Below are 17,662 nucleotides of genomic sequence, written 5' to 3'. Positions count from 1 at the left end.
CTTAAAGAGAACCGCTGGCAGAAGAAATGCAACACATAATGTCAGCCTGCACAAGCCCAGAACTCCAGGGTATTGTGTGGAGACTTAGCATGTTGACCCAGGTCCCCAGTATGCTTGGATTGTTCAGATACCTGGGCAATGCTATGGAGCACTGCATTTATTAGCTCAAGCAACTACCCTAACACAAGAACCAGATGAGGACCCCAAAATATTTTTAACCCATTGGGGACTCATGCAGATAAAGGCAGGAATTGTCACTCGTGCTGCAGGGGATGGAGTCCTAGATGACATGATTTTTCCAGCAGAGAACCTACAAGATTGTGCAGCAGCAATGCAGCCATTGTATGCAAATAAATTAGGTATCTGGGATGATGGACATCCAACCATGCTAGCAAAACTGAGACACAAAATCCAGCAAATAACACTGCATGCAGTTCCTTTAAATGTAACCATCAAGAAGGAAAGGGCTCTGGTAGTGACAGCAATAGACCAGGTCACCTATTCTAATGAGAGTGGTGGAAAGGAAGGCTGGGTCTCAGGACAAGGTAACGGGGGTAGAGGAAAAGGGAGAGGTAAACTAAAGGTAAAACCTTCAACCAAGAGCCACTGCACTGCCTGGCGTATCCTAATGGAACATGGCGCAGATAGAGAGAAGTGGGATGGAGCACCCACCTCTGATCTGGTTTTAAAGGCATTTGAGTTGTTGCAGTCTAATTCTAAACAGCCAAAGGGACATAGTGTCATGAGTGTGCAACTAAACCCAACAGCACCACCTTTTCCTCCACCTCCTCCTAGTGCATAATAGGGAGGTCTGCTGGACAAAGGACCGCCCAATGATGTAGGAGCCCACTTGTGGCAGTTCATTGGCAAAATTAAATGGGATCTGTGGGGGAGACCATACATTTATGTCCAGCAGGGACTGTGGAGGGTTTTAAAACCATGGGAAATTAAAACCAAGGGAATTTAAAACCATGGGAAATTTAATTCACACCACCAAGGTGTTAGAAACAATGATTCTCAGGTCTGATTGGCTATTTGAAAATCAAATAATAATCAATTTTCCAAGAAGCATATTGTGAACTGTGGAATCACTTCCCCTCCAATCTCGGCAGACAGACACAAGCACGATCATAACCAGAAAAGCCCATGTGATAGCCCTCCCTGCTGAACAAGCAAATGAGTGGAAAAATAAATTTCCTGCAGTGTGGACAAAGAAAAAGACTGATTGTAGTAAAATTAAAGCCTGTGTGAAAATTGAGGGAAAGTGTGTCCCACCCCTGAAACAATATCGTTCAAAAGAGCAGAAGCACAATAAAAGGAAATAATCCATGATTTAGAGCAAGGGTGGGCAAAATGCAGCCCAGGGACCAGATGCGGCCCGCCAGGCCATTCTATCTGGCCTGAGGGGCCCCTAAAAAATTTAGAAAAATAATAGTTATCTGCCCCTGGCTGCCTATCATGCAGCCCTCCATGGTTTGCCAAAACTCAGTAAGTGGCCCTCAACCCAAAATAACTGCCCACCCCTGATTTAGAGACACAAGGGGTTGTTAAAAAGACTAACTCCCCATTTAATTCTCCTGTATGGCCAGTATTGAAGGCAGATGGACACACTTGGAGATTAACTGTTCACTATAGGAGGAATAACAAGGGCACCGTACCTATGACGCTCAATTGTAGCTAATATGACAGAGGTAATACAAATGGTGCAAGCCACCTCTAAGTATATCTCTGTAATACATTTGGCTAACTGTTTCTTTGCAATACCTCTCTATCCAGATTCCCAAGATAGATTTGCATTCACATTGAAAGATCAGCAGTTTACCTTCTGTCGGATGCCCCAGGGATTTCACAATGCTCCTGCCATCTGTCACCATCATGTAGCAAGCATGCTGGATCAGCTGGATCTGCAAGATAAATCTCAAGCGTTTTCATATGTTGATGACATTCTGATCTTTGGACTAACTGAGCAACAAGTTAAACAAGTAACCGAAAGGGTGCTAGCTCTTATTCAAGAGACAGGATTTAAAGGAAACCTGGAGAAAGCTCAGCTGGTCCAAACATCTGTAAATTACTTGGGAATGGTAATTGGAAATGCTGGAAGACAAATAGATCAGAGAAGGGTCAGGGCACTCATAGATATGCCAGCCCCAATGGACACTCATGCCTTCAGGGTCTTATTAGATGGATTTAATTTTTTGAGACTGCACATATATAAATATGCAGAAATCACACTTCCCTTATGGAAATTGCTAAAGAAAAAGAATCAGTGGGAATGGGGCCCAGAGCAGGAAGATGCTTTAACACTCTTAAAGCAGAAAGCATTAATGGTCCCAGCCCTCTGCTTCCCTGATGAAACTAAACCATTCACCATATGCTTGGCAGCCAACAATGTGGCATTAGCAGCTCCTCTGCTGCAGAACAACAAGTAAAAGAAACTAGTGCCAGTAGCATATGAGTCATGAAAACTACAGGGGGCTGAATTAAATTTTGACCCCTGTGAAAGACAGTGCTTAGATGCTGTGTAGGCAATTCAATCCTTTAAACCATTCACTGAGATTGATCCTATAACCATTCAAAGCACACACACACTCCTCAAATATGTGTTATCTGGCAAACTTGTAGGGGGGGAAGGTTTCAAGCACCCGTATGGCACAAAAGACCCTCATTCTAGTTAACAGAGGAGTCACTGCTGAAACCATTTCAAAACCTGACATGTTAACCCATGCTTTAATTGAAAAAGGGGCCAAACGTGATGCCTTGAGGTTACTCTGAAACAAAGAATAGCCCTGATGGAAGCTCCTCCTCTCACAGAATTGGACACTCAAGGGTGAGAGAATCACATCTGGTTTACGGATGGAATTTCTATGATGATTAAAGGCAAGCGATACACTAAGTATGCAGCAATTAGTTTGGGGGAAGAAATAATCCAAGGATATCTTAAACAGGGCTCCGCTCAGCATGCGGAGCTACAAGCTATCTATCAAGTCCTAAAGCAATATAGAGAAACATCCCAGAATATTTACATCTATGCAGACAATGATTTCTCTGTAAAAGGGATACAGTATTGGATGCATGACTAGAACAGGAATGAAGGGCAGGGGGCAGATGGAAAAGAGATAGCATACCTGGGAGAATGGAAATGCATCTATGATTAGGTTCTCAAAAATCCTACCCAATTGAAAATCCAACATGTAAAGGCCCAAACAAAAGGTATGGATCTTGAAGCAACATGGAATTGGTGGGCAGATGGAATAGCCCAACAATATGAGAAGACGGAAATATCAGTTCTCACTAGAAGTCAGGGAAAACATAAAATCCAACCTGATGCCACCAGCCTACCAGCAAACACCAACTCGTTTCACACATAGGTCCCTGGAAAAATAAAGAAACAATAGTTAATTAATGTAGCACATTGATTCATACACGAAAGGGTGGAAGGGACCCTAAAAAGACTGAAACAAGGACTGAGTGGGGAAGGGATAAAAGATGATGTGAGAACTTGGGTTTCTAACTGCATTCAGTGTGCTGTGAATAAGGCTCCACCACCAAACCAAGCATCCTAATGCATCAAAGGAGAGTTGGACCCTGGCATGGGTTGCAAATAGATTTCATTGACAAACTCCCAAGAAGTAAGGTGGGATCTCTTAGTAATCACTGATTCCTTTTCAGGATGGGTAAAAGCTTTTCTGACTAAAAACAATAGTGCACACACAGCGGCCAAGAAACTTTTTAATGAAGTGGTACGTAGATTTGGCACCCTGGAGATCATCAGCTGTGATAACGGGGGAGCCTTCGTGGGACAGACTTTCACAATAATGCTGCAAGCTTTAGGAATCCCCCCAAAATTTCATATTCCATATCACCCACAATCTTCAGGACAAGTGGAACGAGTGGATCAGACTACCAAGCAGCTTTGAGAAAGGTATTTAACCAGGCTAGTAAAAATTGGCTTGACAGACTGCCACTAGTTCTAGCAGCAATTCACAGTAATGACAGATTACAGATGGGGATTCAACCATATCAGGTATTATTTGGACATTCAGTGACGTTAATAATAGATCCTGAATGCATTGGACAACTCACCAAAACCCCCAAAATCACACAATATGATTATTTTCAGTGGTTAAAGCAACTACAGGAAGACAAAAGTACCCTGCAATATAGAATAAATCAAGCCATAGAAAAGATGAGCTCGAGGACCCAGTTAAAGGATGTATCACAGCTCCCATTATGGGAGGCAGAAGACCAAATTATGTACCTAAAATTAGGTAAAAAGACACATGCTTTGGAGCCTAAATGGACTGGTCCTTATTCCATAGTGAAGTGTCTTAGTCCTTTGGCCTATCGCATCAAGAAAGATGGGCAATTCAAGTGGGTTCATGTCTCACAATTAAAGCTGTTTTCTTAATCAGTAATTTTTAACGTCTTTCTTTTTCAGATGTGTTTCCACCGACCAACCACATGATGGCAGGACCTGAATGGTGGATACTTGGATTAAATGTTCTTGCTGTTGGTGGTATGTTAATCTGTTTTTGTTGCTTATCAGTGGAGGTATTCATTCATGCTTTCACATTAGCTGGCCTTAAAACTACCACACGGGGTCGGTCACCTGTTCTGCCAACCTTAAGGATGTTGTATGATGCTGGTAGCGGAATGGCAAATTTGGCTGCACAGCGAAGTGCCTCAGTGGCTGGATAACCCAGAATTGCCACTACCCCATAAAGATCCCAGGAAGTGCTCATCTGTTCCACTGTTGTGGAAGGCAGACATTAAAGTCCAGATTCTATTTAATCTGTTAGACATCTAAGTGGATTTAAGTGTCTCAGTGTAATTCTATTCCTCCCTGCTTTAGTCCCTGAAAATGTATATTGGACCTACCTTTATAACAAGGTTGCCAACCGTCCATAAACAGCAGACAGCAACAAAAATGATTAGAAGCCTTGACACCATGACTTAAGAGGACTGGCTGAAAAAACTGGGGTTATTAAATTTGGAGAAGAGGGATTTCAGAGCAGTCTTCAAATACCTGAAGGGTCTTCAATACCTGTCATGAAATTTACTGTCAGTAACTTTTAGCTGTAAAGATAAAAACAGGCTAAATATGTCTATCCATGAAGTCCATAAAAATGAGAAAACTAAGCAACTGTGAGCTTTACTGAATTTGTTATTGTCAGAAAGAGTCTGGAGGCAAACACTGATGGACAGAGAGAGCTGAGCATCACCAGTTGGTGCCCGAGCAGGAGCTCAGCACCATGCAGGGAGCATTCTCTCAGGGCTTTATAGCCAATGGGAGCCTCTGTAGCTTCATCTGCCTCCACCCTCAGCCACATGCTGCTGCTGCTACTTCCAGTTACCTGCCTGTAACATTGCTCAACTCACAGGTAGGCAGACAGTGGTCCTTTTTCACGCATCCATGCTGGGACATGGGGGAGAAGGGCTGATCAGATGGTTATATTTACATTGTGTAAAACATATGTCAGTCAACAACTTTGGTTGTCAATATATAGCGCTGTCTTGGGCTGGAAACCCTGCTAGACGCATAGTCATCCAACACTGAAGAATGTGGGTCCCACAGTCATTTTCATGGGTGGAGTGTGGTGTGACAGAATCTTACCCTAAATTCTCCCTCGAAAAGCTCTGAGCTCAGAAGAACTAAGGGCCCTATGTCAAGCTGAGATTTCCAGACCCCTGGATCCACTTGAGAGATCAGGGGAGGTTGAGGCTAAAAACAGAGGATGCATTTCAAGGTTTAACCTGGGGATAATTTTCCTAAATTTTGACTTGCATTAAAACATGCCAGGAACAATTATTCACACATCAGATGGAATAGCAGCTACCTCAAATTAACCTTGAGTGTCCCTGGGAGCAAAGTATTAATTTGAATACTATGCAGCAGAGGCCAATCCAAGATTTGGCAAAGAGGGTGGGGGAGCAGCCACCTACACTGCAGGGCTGGCTGTACCCCAGCTCTCAGCCTCGTTTTCCTTCCCCCCTCCCGACAACCCACCTGTGTGGGAAACCCATGCTTCAGGAGCCTTTGGGGACTTTTTAAACTTCCCAAGGTAGGTAAGCAACCCCCGCTTCCCCTCCATGCTCAGAGGCATGCCTCCTCCCCTCCCTTTCATCCCTCCAGGTTGTGAAAAAATCTGTCCTCTGTTTTTAGCCTGAGTCCATGTAATAAGCAGGGATCCTGGTTTTCTCTGATTAAAAAAATCCCCAATTTTTGAATTTAAAAAAGTAACCCCAAATCCCCACTTTTCCATGATTAAAATGAAATGATTAGTGGTGTTTCATTTTAATAAAAAAATAAGGGGATTTGGGGTTACTTTTTCTAATCAAAAAATTGGGGCTTTATTTTAAATCCGAGAAAACCAGGATCTTTGGTCACTGCAGAAGGCCAGGAAACAGCCAGCAAGGCGAGGTGGCAGGACACCAGGATGAAGAGGTGGCCATTAAATATAGATATAGATATAGCTATAGATATAGATAAACAGTCACCTCTTCAATGGTCCCTCTGGGGTGCAGTCCTGTGCATGTCCCTTTCTGGGGTGTAGGCACCCCCCGCAAATACGAACATGCACGGCCTGACCATCTTCACCCAGGCAGCGCTCAGCCCTCGCAGATGGTGAGGGCAGGCCTTCAGTGCCCCTTCCTACGCCAGCTGTGAAAGGGTGAGCACTGGCTTGGCTGCTCCACCAGCAGCACTGGGGCGAAGGGAACAGTTTCCAGGCAGAAAATATGTAAGTTCCCATATATATATGGTTCCCATACTGGGGGGGGGGTGTTTTGCGCGCGCGCATGCGCTTGCACGCGTGCTTATAGGAACTTATACATTTAATGGTGTATATGTGTGTGTGTGTGTGTGTGTGCAGGTGTATAGGAATTTATACATTTGATAGTGTGTATTTTTATGTGTATGCGCGTGCGCGCGCATGTGTGTATAGGAACTTATACATTTAATGGGGGGGTGTATAGGAACATATATTTAATGATGTGTGTGTACGTATATATATATATACACGCCCCCCATTAAATGTATAAGTTCCTATACATACACACACACATGCATGTGTTTATGTGTGTGTGTGTATATATATGTGTGTGGGTATGTATGTGGGTATGTATATGTGTATGTATGTATACATGCGTGCACACACACACCATTAAATATACACGTTTATACACATACAACATACATACATACCACATGTGTTCATACACACACACACACACACACACGCAGACACGGAGGGCAAGACTATACATACATACATAGGTACGTAGATACATATACACACATGTATGTATCCAGTCTCGCCCCGGGGTGCTCAGGAGCCGGGCGCCGCGCGGGGGGACCTGGGAAGCCGGGGCGTGAGCAGGGGCAGCGCGCGCCGGTGGGGGCAAGCGGCAGCCCCTCCCCGGGCCCCAGCGGCGGCGGCGGCCCGGCTGCTCCGCCGGCTGCCCGGTGCTAAGGCAACAGTTCCCTTAGAAATCGGAGGAAAAGGGGAGAAAAAGATTCTGCCGAAACCCGGGATCGAACCAGGGACCTTTAGATCTTCAGTCTAACGCTCTCCCAACTGAGCTATTTCGGCTGTGGTGAAAAACTCCTCCCTGAGGTCTAGAAAGTCGTCGAGTCACTGACTTCTGTGCAGCGACTTAACTCGGTCCCCGATCGCCCTCGCCTGTGTTGGGACACCCCCCGGCCCACGTGCAGCTCTGCGACCGCATGGTATTAACACAATGTGTTAACTCAGGAGAGATTCACTGCTTCTCCATGATGAGCACAGCATCTGTTAGGTACCTGTTGCTACGCAGAGATTTTATAGGGGAGAATATTAAATATAAATGATATATAATAAAAGCATAATCATCTCCACTTTCTTGTGATGGGATAATTTGAAATAAAACCACCTAAAAGACCTTGAGTAAAAAAAAAAGGGGGGGGGTATATAAAGCAAGTTACTGGCCCGTCCGCATTATTTTGAGATGGATGCAGAATGTATAAATAAAATGAAGGGGTAGATTTTATAACATTGTTTAATAGAAACTGGCTTGTTTACTGCAAAGAGTTAAAAAAAAATACAGAAATTCCCAGCAAGTTTATTTGGGCAGACAGACTTCCGAAAAAAAAAAGTTTATTTCCTGAAAAAAAATGTTTGTGGGGGTGTGCAGGCTAGGATGAGCTGATTGAGTTCATTGGAAATGGAGTATAGACAGACCTAGGGAAACTTTTCTTTAATTAGGAATCAAGTGAGGCGAGTTCATTTAGGTTATGTTGGGGCCTTGTAACTGTTTTTCCAACATTTGAGATTTGGGAAGAACATAGGAAATAAAGGACTCTAGCAGCTTACCACCTCTTTTGCATGTGTTTTGCTAAATAGATGAGATAAAAATCATACTAATAGATTATTTTTTACTCCAACACTTTAGATAGCTAGATACATAGCTAGATGGATTGATGGATGATTGAGTATTGTAACTGGGGTGGGGGGGGTGACAGGGGCAGCATCCCAAGGTACAGCCTTTGTAGGGGGTCACAAAAGTAGCTACTACTTTAGTGGCAGCTGACTGTGCTGCCACAATTAGTGCAAGAGCTGGTGCTACCCAGGGCACAGACCTGCCACACTATGGCTCTGGTGAACAAATAGTTAGACAGATTTGCATTCATCACTTGATCTTATATAATAACTAGAAGATTGAAATCCCTCACTCCCATCATCTTTTGCATAGTCGCACTTTGTGAACAGCCATGCAGCTCTTTGGCTTGAACATCAATCTCTTCTCTCTGAATCAAGAGAAAGCCTTTGATTGAGCCAACCATGACCTCTTACTTCAGACTGCAGTAGTTTTTGGCTGGGCCCTTCTTCACCTCCATCATTCAGCTCCTGTACTGGGACATCCTGAAGATGAATCAGGGCTGCCTGCATGCCCACTATGAGCTGCCCTCTCTGAAATGTTGCATGCTCCAGCCATTGGGCCATGGCTCTGTGCGCTGTGGTGATGCCTAACAGGCCTTCCTCTTCCATTGGCCTCAGCCACAGCCATTGTCCCTGCTCAGTCAGTGACAGTGTATGCTAACAACACAGCTGGGTTTTTGAGCACTGGTGGTTTTTTCCCTGATTTAAAAAATCCCCAATTTTCAGATTTAAAAAAGTAACCCAATGTCCACATTAATTCACATCAACATGAAACACCACTAATACATACATTATAGCTATATCTATATAATCTATGTATTAGTGGTGTTTCATTTTGGTCACAGAAAAATGTGGGGTTTGGGTTACTACTTTAATCCAAAAATTGGGAGAGGGGGTGTTAATCAGAGAAAACCAGGATCCCTGCCAGTGATGATATGCAGTCCCTGATACAGTGACATGCAATCAGTGCAGCTACAGGCTCACATCCTTGGCCTGTTTCAGGTGGACCAAAAGCAATGCACTTCTTCTGGGCACCTGGCCCAGGCTTCCATCCATCTGAGACTTCCAAGCCTAGTGTCAGCTATTTCCATTGAGGAATATCAGTCTGGGCCAGCAAGGTGGGGGAGAACTAGAAGATGGCTAGCTGGTCCATGAAGTGTGATTATAGATGCCTATTTTGTTCTTTTTTAAGACAAAAATGTATAATATAGCAAATTAATGCACATTTTAGTAAAGTTATGTGTGTTTTTGCTTTGATCGGAAACTGAATAATATATAGCTGTAGGCTCCCATCACATTAGAAGCGCTTTCAGTTTCTTTTCACCTGGAGAAAAATATGTATTGTGTTGTATACAATGATGCACCACACTAGCTGCACTCCCCTTTTCAGAATCCTACATCCCCATGTATCTCATAGAATTCCAGAGGGAATTACTTGGCAGAGACTCCCCTATTTGTATTTTTCTTCATGTTTAGGGAGGGAGAAAGACCAGCTTGTAAGGGATCATCTACTACCCACTTGTTTGGCTGATTCAGCTGTCAGAAACCACATTCTTTTTAACAGCAAGCAAGATGCCTAGAGATAAATGCCTTTGCTAGAGCTGCACATAAGAGAGGAAGGAAGATCCCAAGAAGGAACCTTGTGCATTGATGACTGCGTATTACATGGCATTTTACAGATGGGACATTACACTGAATATTTAAATATAAGATTAACTTTCTTTCACCAGGCTAAGCACTAAACCTGCAAGCAAGTTGTGCTATCCTTCCTATGGCCATACATACTCCTTTGTTTTTGCCCTCTTACTCCCTTTGTTCCACTTCCAATTAGTCTGTACATCCCAAAGGGAAGGATCCTGGCTAAGAGTTGTACTGGAAAATGCAAAGTAGATTTTGGAACATCATTTATAAGATTTAATAGTATTTGCCTTACTAAAAATGAGGGACAAGAGAAAGAGTATGCGTCCAGGAATGGTGGTCCCACAGGCATAAATTGTGCTGACAGACATGCATTTTTTGGGACAGTAGACTTTTACTGAGGTGAGAGTCGGCAGAGATAGAAAGGTCTTTCTATGGCTACTGGCCACCAAAGGCCTCACTATCATGATTCTATTTCTACAGCAGGCTAAAGAAAGCAATCCATCTGCAACCATTCCCCAAACAGCTCAGAAGAGGAATATTTGGTGACTTTTTAACTAAATGCAAAGCTTTTCTAGCACTAAACCAAGCATCAGCTTTCTCAAGTTCTGCCACCTCTGGGAGTTCTGCAGCTGTCCACTGCTTTCCTTGACATGCTGCAGATAGCAGCTTTAGGTATGAAATACTCTCCGAAGGGGAAATGTTGATGACATTTTCAGAACAAAAAAACATAGGTAAAAGATTTCATTTGGAAAGAGGCAAAAATTAAAACTCTATAATTTTATGTAGTGGAAAGGTATAGCAATAATTTATGGCACAGCCCAAAGGCTAAAGTGTCACATTCCTTTTATGATTCTTCCTAAGAAAAATCACCTTCATCTTATAATTTTATTGCACCTGATAATGACTGGCTTGTTCATAGGTGGTACATATTCAGCCAGGGAATTTCTTCTGATCCAGCTGATGTAGGCATATTATTTGTAGCAGTTAAACTCTAAAACATATGACCACTTCCATAAAATTTAAGAAGTATTTGCGTTAACTTTCTCATCTAATCACTGAGAGAACCCATGCTGCCGAAGGCCAACAGCTAACCTTGGTTTTGCTACAAGCAGTGGCTCCTGGTAACTTTGGAGAGTGGATATACAGAACTGACAAAGTAAATTCATTAGGCACAGTAGAGTTTCAGAGTTTCTAGCACAGGATAAATAACTGGAATATTTTCATCAGAAATATTTTCTGGCAGAAAGTGCCAGCTCATCAAAAGCTAAAAAAAGAACCAAGCATTGAGAAAGTTAACTAGAAAGTTTTCAAAACAACTTTTATTTCAATTTTTTAGATTGAAAATGAAATAAAATTATTTAAATCACCATGAAATAATTTTTTTAACTTTAGATAAAACTGAAATAACTGGTAATGTTAAGTCTGTTTGGTTTTCATTCCTTATCAGAATGGAAATGAACTTGAAATCCAGAACTAGTAAAGAATGTACTGTATTCACTTAGGATATGCAAAGCCAGCACTGGCTGGCTGTCTTTTGTGTATTGCAATACTGCAAAGGAATCACAGCCAAGCCTAGGGCTCTATAGTGCTGTGTACTGGACAGTTATACTTAGGGACAGATCCTACAACAAAGAACTTGTAATCAAAATAGGACAGACAAAATATGGAGGAAAAACAACATAACAGATAAACTGAGCATAGATAGAGACCTTATCCAAGGTCACACTGGAAGTCTGTGGCAGAGTTTGGAACAGAACCCAAATCTCACTGCATTTCTTTACTAACAAGATCATCAACTCTCTCAAAGGAGCCCTCAATGATTGAAAAGCTGTGCATATTAACTTTTTGTGCAATATTTATTGTAGCAATTTCAACTTGTCTTGCAACAGAAATAGCAAGAACTTTGAAAAATGGATTGAAAGGTTGCCTTGCTCCACTTTGCTTTATGTCAGGACATTTCGATTCTCTGCTGAAATGCTATTTTGTAACTTTTTGTAGCAATATTTGGTGAATTACAACAGATACTGTTGCATCTCTTTATACCAGCAGTTCACTGGGGAACCATTTATCCTAATCCTTCCACAGTAGAAACAGCTGTGCTGGTGGTAAAATAAAATATTCCTCCAAGGACTTTTTCCTTTAAAGGACAATTCCTCCCAGGACATTAGCTTGTATGGGCAACCTGACCTGGTGCATCCAAGTAGCTAAGGGTGAAAGAGAAATATGAAAACTGAGTGGGAACAGCATGTCAGTGAGGGCAGGAACCAGTTTTAAGGATTGTTTTTTGACAAGTTGTGAGACTTAGAAGTGTAAGCTACATTGCAAGTCACTCAAGCACCCCTGAAAGTCCTTTTAGTTTCAGTAACATTACTAGCATAACTGATATGTTGCCATAGTCAGTAACAAGCCCCTATGTTTAGGGCACCTGTAAAATGTGGTAATGAGAAGAGCACAATTTATACAACACATCAAATCATCCTTACTTCCTGTCCTTATTTGAAGACAGTCATCTAATAGTCTGCTATTATGATAGCCTATTTTACCTTCCAAAGTAAGTTATTAAACATTTTACATTAGGAATGTTCCCATCTCCCCAACCTGACCTGATACTTCTGTTTAACAGAAATGCATTAAATTTTGAACACCTAAAAATCTCACTTTCAGGAGTAGCTACAGTGAGAACAAATAACATTTTATACTACTTGACAAAGCATCTTAAAGTATCCTAACCCTCTAAAACTGTTGGCTGCTAAAGAAAAGGATGAACTATTTCCATTTTTGAAATATAGTATCTAGGGACAGTTGGAAGCTGGAATAATACTAGTAAACTGTGTGTTAAATAAAGCCATTTAATAGGACCAAAAATAAAATCTAGTCTTTAAAGTGCTGGATTATAAAATTGTATTAATAGATTATTTTAAAATGTCATCTATTTAGTAATACACATGCAAAAAGGTGATGAGCTGCTGGTACCCAGAGTCCTTTACATCCTATGCTCTTCCCAAAACATGAATATTGGAAAAATAGTTACAAGGTGATTCCCCAACACAACCTGAACTCTGCCTCTCTTGATTCCTAATCTAAGAGAAGTCTCCCTAGGTCTGTTTATACTTGATTTCCAGTTAACTCAATCATCTGACATGCTATTCTGGATGCCCCACAAACTTTTTTCCCCCCAGGAAATAAACAGGTTTATTTTAGCCTGAGGCTAAATATTTCTCCTGTGCTAAATGTTTGTGAAATGTCTAGACTAGTATTAAACTGCAAATGAACTCAATTTGAACAAAAAACAAACAAAAAATCAAGCATAGACACATTTTATGGCACTTTGTCTTTACTATGAAAGAGGCATGTTCTTAAAAATCAAAGTAAAAGCCTGAAGACGAGTAATTGCTAATTGAAATCCTCATGAAAAAAATTAAAATTCTAGGCAAGATGAGACAGTTTCTCAAGTTAAAAAAAACCACTTTTTTGTAGCAAAGAGGTGGCCATGGAAACTTGCCTCTTCCCCTCAGCCTTTTTGTGTAACATAAGCATTAAAGGGCACAGTTACTTCCAAATTTTATCGATGCTACCACATAGAAAATTGTCAGTGCGTGAAAAGAAGTGCTGAACTTAGGGCCTGATGGCCACAAAGAAAACAGCTGGTTTAATAAGAAAGATGATTAAAGTAGTTCACAGTGCTTTCTACTGGCAGCCTTTGAAGGGAAGAGTTAGGGATCTAGAATTACATCATGGTTTTTCCAACAGTGTAAATCAGCAGGAGTGTCAAATTAGCCTGGCCACAGCAACACAAAAACAGCGTTACACTGTTTCTGGTTCAGGACATGGTAGGTACCGATTCTCATTGCGTGTTTCAGCAGGACACTGCCTGATGTGGTAAGAATTATCATCATACCCAAATCACATTTGCAAGGGTATGGAAATCTACTGAAGTCACACTCAACATTTTCATTTATGAAATTTCATTAATGAAAACTTTGAATGTCATTTTTTTTGGAGTGGATATAGAAACAGAAGCATGCTTTAAAAAAAAAAAAAAAATGTGGAGAGAAGGTAGCTGTAAGAAAGTTTCCTGTGCTCTTCAGCTACTAGATACTGGGAATAGGGTGCTAAAAGGCATGGATTACATTCTTCAGCATTGGAGCTCTGTATAGCCAGTCCTCAAATCCTTCCTCCACATTGCAAATTAAAGGAGCATCAACTAATTCTTCTCAGCTCTGTACTGTCTGTACCATGGACCAAGCTGGTCTTTAATGCCTTCTTTTCCTCATTGCTGAGTATCTGTAGCATGCATAGGATTTTTTACCACCATCTACAGCTCAGCATTGCATTTTGAAGTTTTGCCATCCTCACCATCTACCTAGTCAGGTAGCTCCTGGCTCCCATCATCTATCAGAAAAGTCTGTGCATGCCTTGGAAGGGGGGGAAGGTAGGAAGTCCAAATAGAGATAGGAAGGTGGGGCTCCTTTTTTCCTCCACTGGGGTTTACAATATTTGCATCAAACACACTGGGTAGCAAGCCTGCAGCCTCTTGAAATATCTCCACAAGGATCCTCTTAAACCCCCACTCCTTGAGGTACTTTTAATTTTAAACAGCTCCTTAGCTTCATGCCATGCAGAACTCTCAGATTTTCAAGCCTTGAGGCAATATTAGCTCCTTCTGAGAGCCAAAAGTAGACCTAGTGCAACTTTCCCCCGTATCAGCAGCTCCCCAACTACACATCTCTCCTCCCCCATGTCTCCTTTGGAGGTGCTCCTACTGATCCTGGAGATAGTTGCAATTAAGAAAATACTCCTAACTCCTTAGAAAACTCTGCAGCGTTAGATCAGTCAAAAGGGTCTCATGAACTCAAGGCAGAGCAGGTCACGGGTGGCCACCTTGCACTGTTTTTTATAGCCCTCAACATGGATCAACCTCTAACTGGTACTAGACAGCCTGACAAACTCAAAGACAAAAGTGTATAAGCATCACAGATCTTCAAGAAATAAGTGATCACATCTTCAGTTACAATGGGCTCTAAATCACAGCACTTGCATCACTAAGTAGGTCAATACTGAAATACCTCAAACACCAAAAGTAAAATGCAACCTACAAAAGCATTGGTAAAGCCCTAATATTGAACTAGTCCAGACGTTTCAATCAGAAATACAGCACAAACTGGAAGAAATACATGTCAAGTTAGATAGGTTTTAAATACATCTTAAAATAAGCAGATTGTTGATGCAATATTTCCTCTTAGTATATTCAGTTCAGAGGTCATGAACAACTTAGAGAAATGGGAATGTGCAGAAATTCTTGAACATACCTCAGCAGGACACTGACTTGATGACCTCTCTGGTACTTTCCAGCCTTATATTTAAGATTCTCAGAGTAGTGGTGATTACAGAGCCAAAGGATCTGGGATTGCATTGTAAAGGCTACTGCAGCTCTGTACTCTGCAGTCAACATGCAAAATGAATGTACCATTACTATGAGAACTCTGGCTTATTTCATACACTGTTATACCAAAGCCATAAAAAGTTGCTTATAAACCACATTTTCAGTTATTAACAAGTGATATCTCTATTTAGTCACACTTTTAGTTACTTCCAGAAATAATATCCTGTACTTAGTGTTTTCAAGTGTAGCTTCATGACAACTCTTAAAAATGTTTTTTTACATTAACTATGCAAGGATAGGCACATAAGCCTGTCTAGATCAGGTTGTCCAACTTCTAAGCAATTGCTGTATCTCACCCATGTATCAGCACCATTCCCCCCCCACATCATATGCCAGACCCCCCCCCCCTTTCACCCACACCATGTTCTGGCCTCAGGTCTCCAGATGGAGTTCTCCCACCACACCACGATAGCGCTGCAGGCTTCCCTGGCAGGGCAAGCTCCACCGCCCTGCCCTGCCCTGCCCTGCCCCCTGTGGCAGGGAATGGAAACTGGAGGGCAGAGGTGGAGCCCAGAGGCCCAAGTTGTTGTTGCAGGAACAATGGGGTTGAGCAACAGTACAGTGGGAGCCCAGAAGCTGCAAATTCTCCCCTCACCAGCTGCATACAGCTCACAGACCACCAGCTGGTGTAAGTGATTTCACTTTAAAACAGAGACAGACAAGTTCCACAAAAATATTAAGTTCATAGTCAACTCTGAAAAATGTATTAGCCCTTTTCATAGAGTTTGAGTTGACATTGAATTGTACATGAATAGTGCACATATTTTTCTTTAATTGTAAACACAGTGAGCCTTACAGGAAAATGTTACTAACAGTGATAAGATAATGATCTATTCATGAAACAAGTTTATTTAGCTTTTATCCCTATGGCTAAAAGCAAGAATATTCTTCACTTACAGGCAGTTAAGAGCATTTGAAATACTGTAACAAATGAAGTATTGTATCAAACAACATTTCATTCCCTCTAAATGTTACAACTGTAAACATCAAGGGGAAAAGAATTCAGAGTGGTAAGTAGTAACAGAGCAAGATATGGCTGTGGCAAGATAATTTGAGAGATCTTAAGACAGTAAAAATCAGTGAAAAATAAAAAACTTTTTCTGAAAGATAGGATAACAATATTCTCCCAATATTTTTGGATAACAGTACTCCCCCAAGAGAAATGAAAAACACTTTAATTTACAACTTTTAGCATAGACTAAGAACTAGCATCAACAAAAGACAAATACTGCACTGGCAGGGAAATGGAACTTTGACCATGCAGGACCCCTTCTCTAACTGTTATGATTCAACATCTCTTTGTAGATTAAACACTTTCTTTACCCAGTCATTGAATACTTGACTAGAAATTTCAGCCATCATGTGATGGAAAAAGTTTATTATACATTATAAAAATGATCTACTGGTCATATAAAATTTCTGAACTAAAGAGTCATTTTCATTGAAAGTGAACAAAACAGTGTAACAACTGTATCCATTTAGTGTTATAAAAATCTTCATCCAGATGAATTCCTTATTTTAAAATTCCTATAAAAAGATTTAATATTGCACTGAAAGCTGAAGTTTAAATATATTAAAATTATAATAAAGAATCAAGTGTGAAAAAGTTCTTAAAATCCTTCTGATTTTTAGTTAAATTAAGCACAGTTCTCTGCATAGATGAAACTACTGCAGGTTGGTCACTTGATTGCAGGTTTAAGTTGACAAAATGGTCCCGAGGTAGAATTTTCTTTATGTTCTTCCTTCTACTCTATGAAGTATCAATACGCATAAAAGGTTGTGTCACAGGGAAGGGCTCCAAAGCCTTCTCTACATTTTTCCAGTTGTAAAAGTTCTCTCTGTACCATTCAACTAATGTAAAGGAAAAATAAAGACATAGTTTAGAATAAAACAAATATACAAGTTTTCACATACACTATTTTTTTCCTCAGGTACAACACCACTAACAGTTTAGGAACTAATTATTTAGAATTTGTTTTCTGTGGTAAGCGTAGTCAGATAATATTTGGAATCTTTGTAAAAATCCTTATGCAAAACATTATTCTCCCTTATTAGAAGTGTCAAGTTAATTTTTTAGCTACTCATAAGATTATGCCACTATTTTCAGATTTTAAAAAGGAGAAAAGCTTCCCGCCCCCCCGTTACCCTCCAATTAATCAAT

The 17,662-nt window shown here is 41.1% G+C and overlaps 1 protein-coding gene and 1 non-coding gene across 5 annotated transcripts in view; both read right to left on the bottom strand.

Moving 5' to 3' along the window:
* Window positions 1–7,519: 7,519 nt before the first annotated feature.
* Window positions 7,520–7,592, bottom strand: TRNAF-GAA (transfer RNA phenylalanine (anticodon GAA)). The gene has a single exon. It is a non-coding gene; the product is annotated as a tRNA-Phe (tRNA).
* Window positions 7,593–16,192: 8,600 nt separating this feature from the next.
* TGDS (TDP-glucose 4,6-dehydratase) overlaps window positions 16,193–17,662 on the bottom strand; it is a 32,878-nt gene continuing 31,408 nt past the window's right edge. For all 4 annotated transcript variants that reach the window (XM_090023586.1, XM_090023567.1, XM_090023577.1 and 1 more), the window contains one exon: window positions 16,193–17,352. In XM_090023586.1, the coding sequence (XP_089879712.1) occupies window positions 17,252–17,352 (101 nt within the window). In that variant the 3' untranslated portion in view covers window positions 16,193–17,251. The remainder of the gene's footprint in view (window positions 17,353–17,662) is intronic.

Source organism: Crocodylus siamensis, chromosome 1 (assembly GCF_052110815.1).
Source record: "Crocodylus siamensis isolate JL-2025a chromosome 1, ASM5211081v1, whole genome shotgun sequence".
NCBI lineage: Eukaryota > Metazoa > Chordata > Crocodylia > Crocodylidae > Crocodylus > Crocodylus siamensis.
This window is presented reverse-complemented; position numbering and strand designations above follow the sequence as displayed.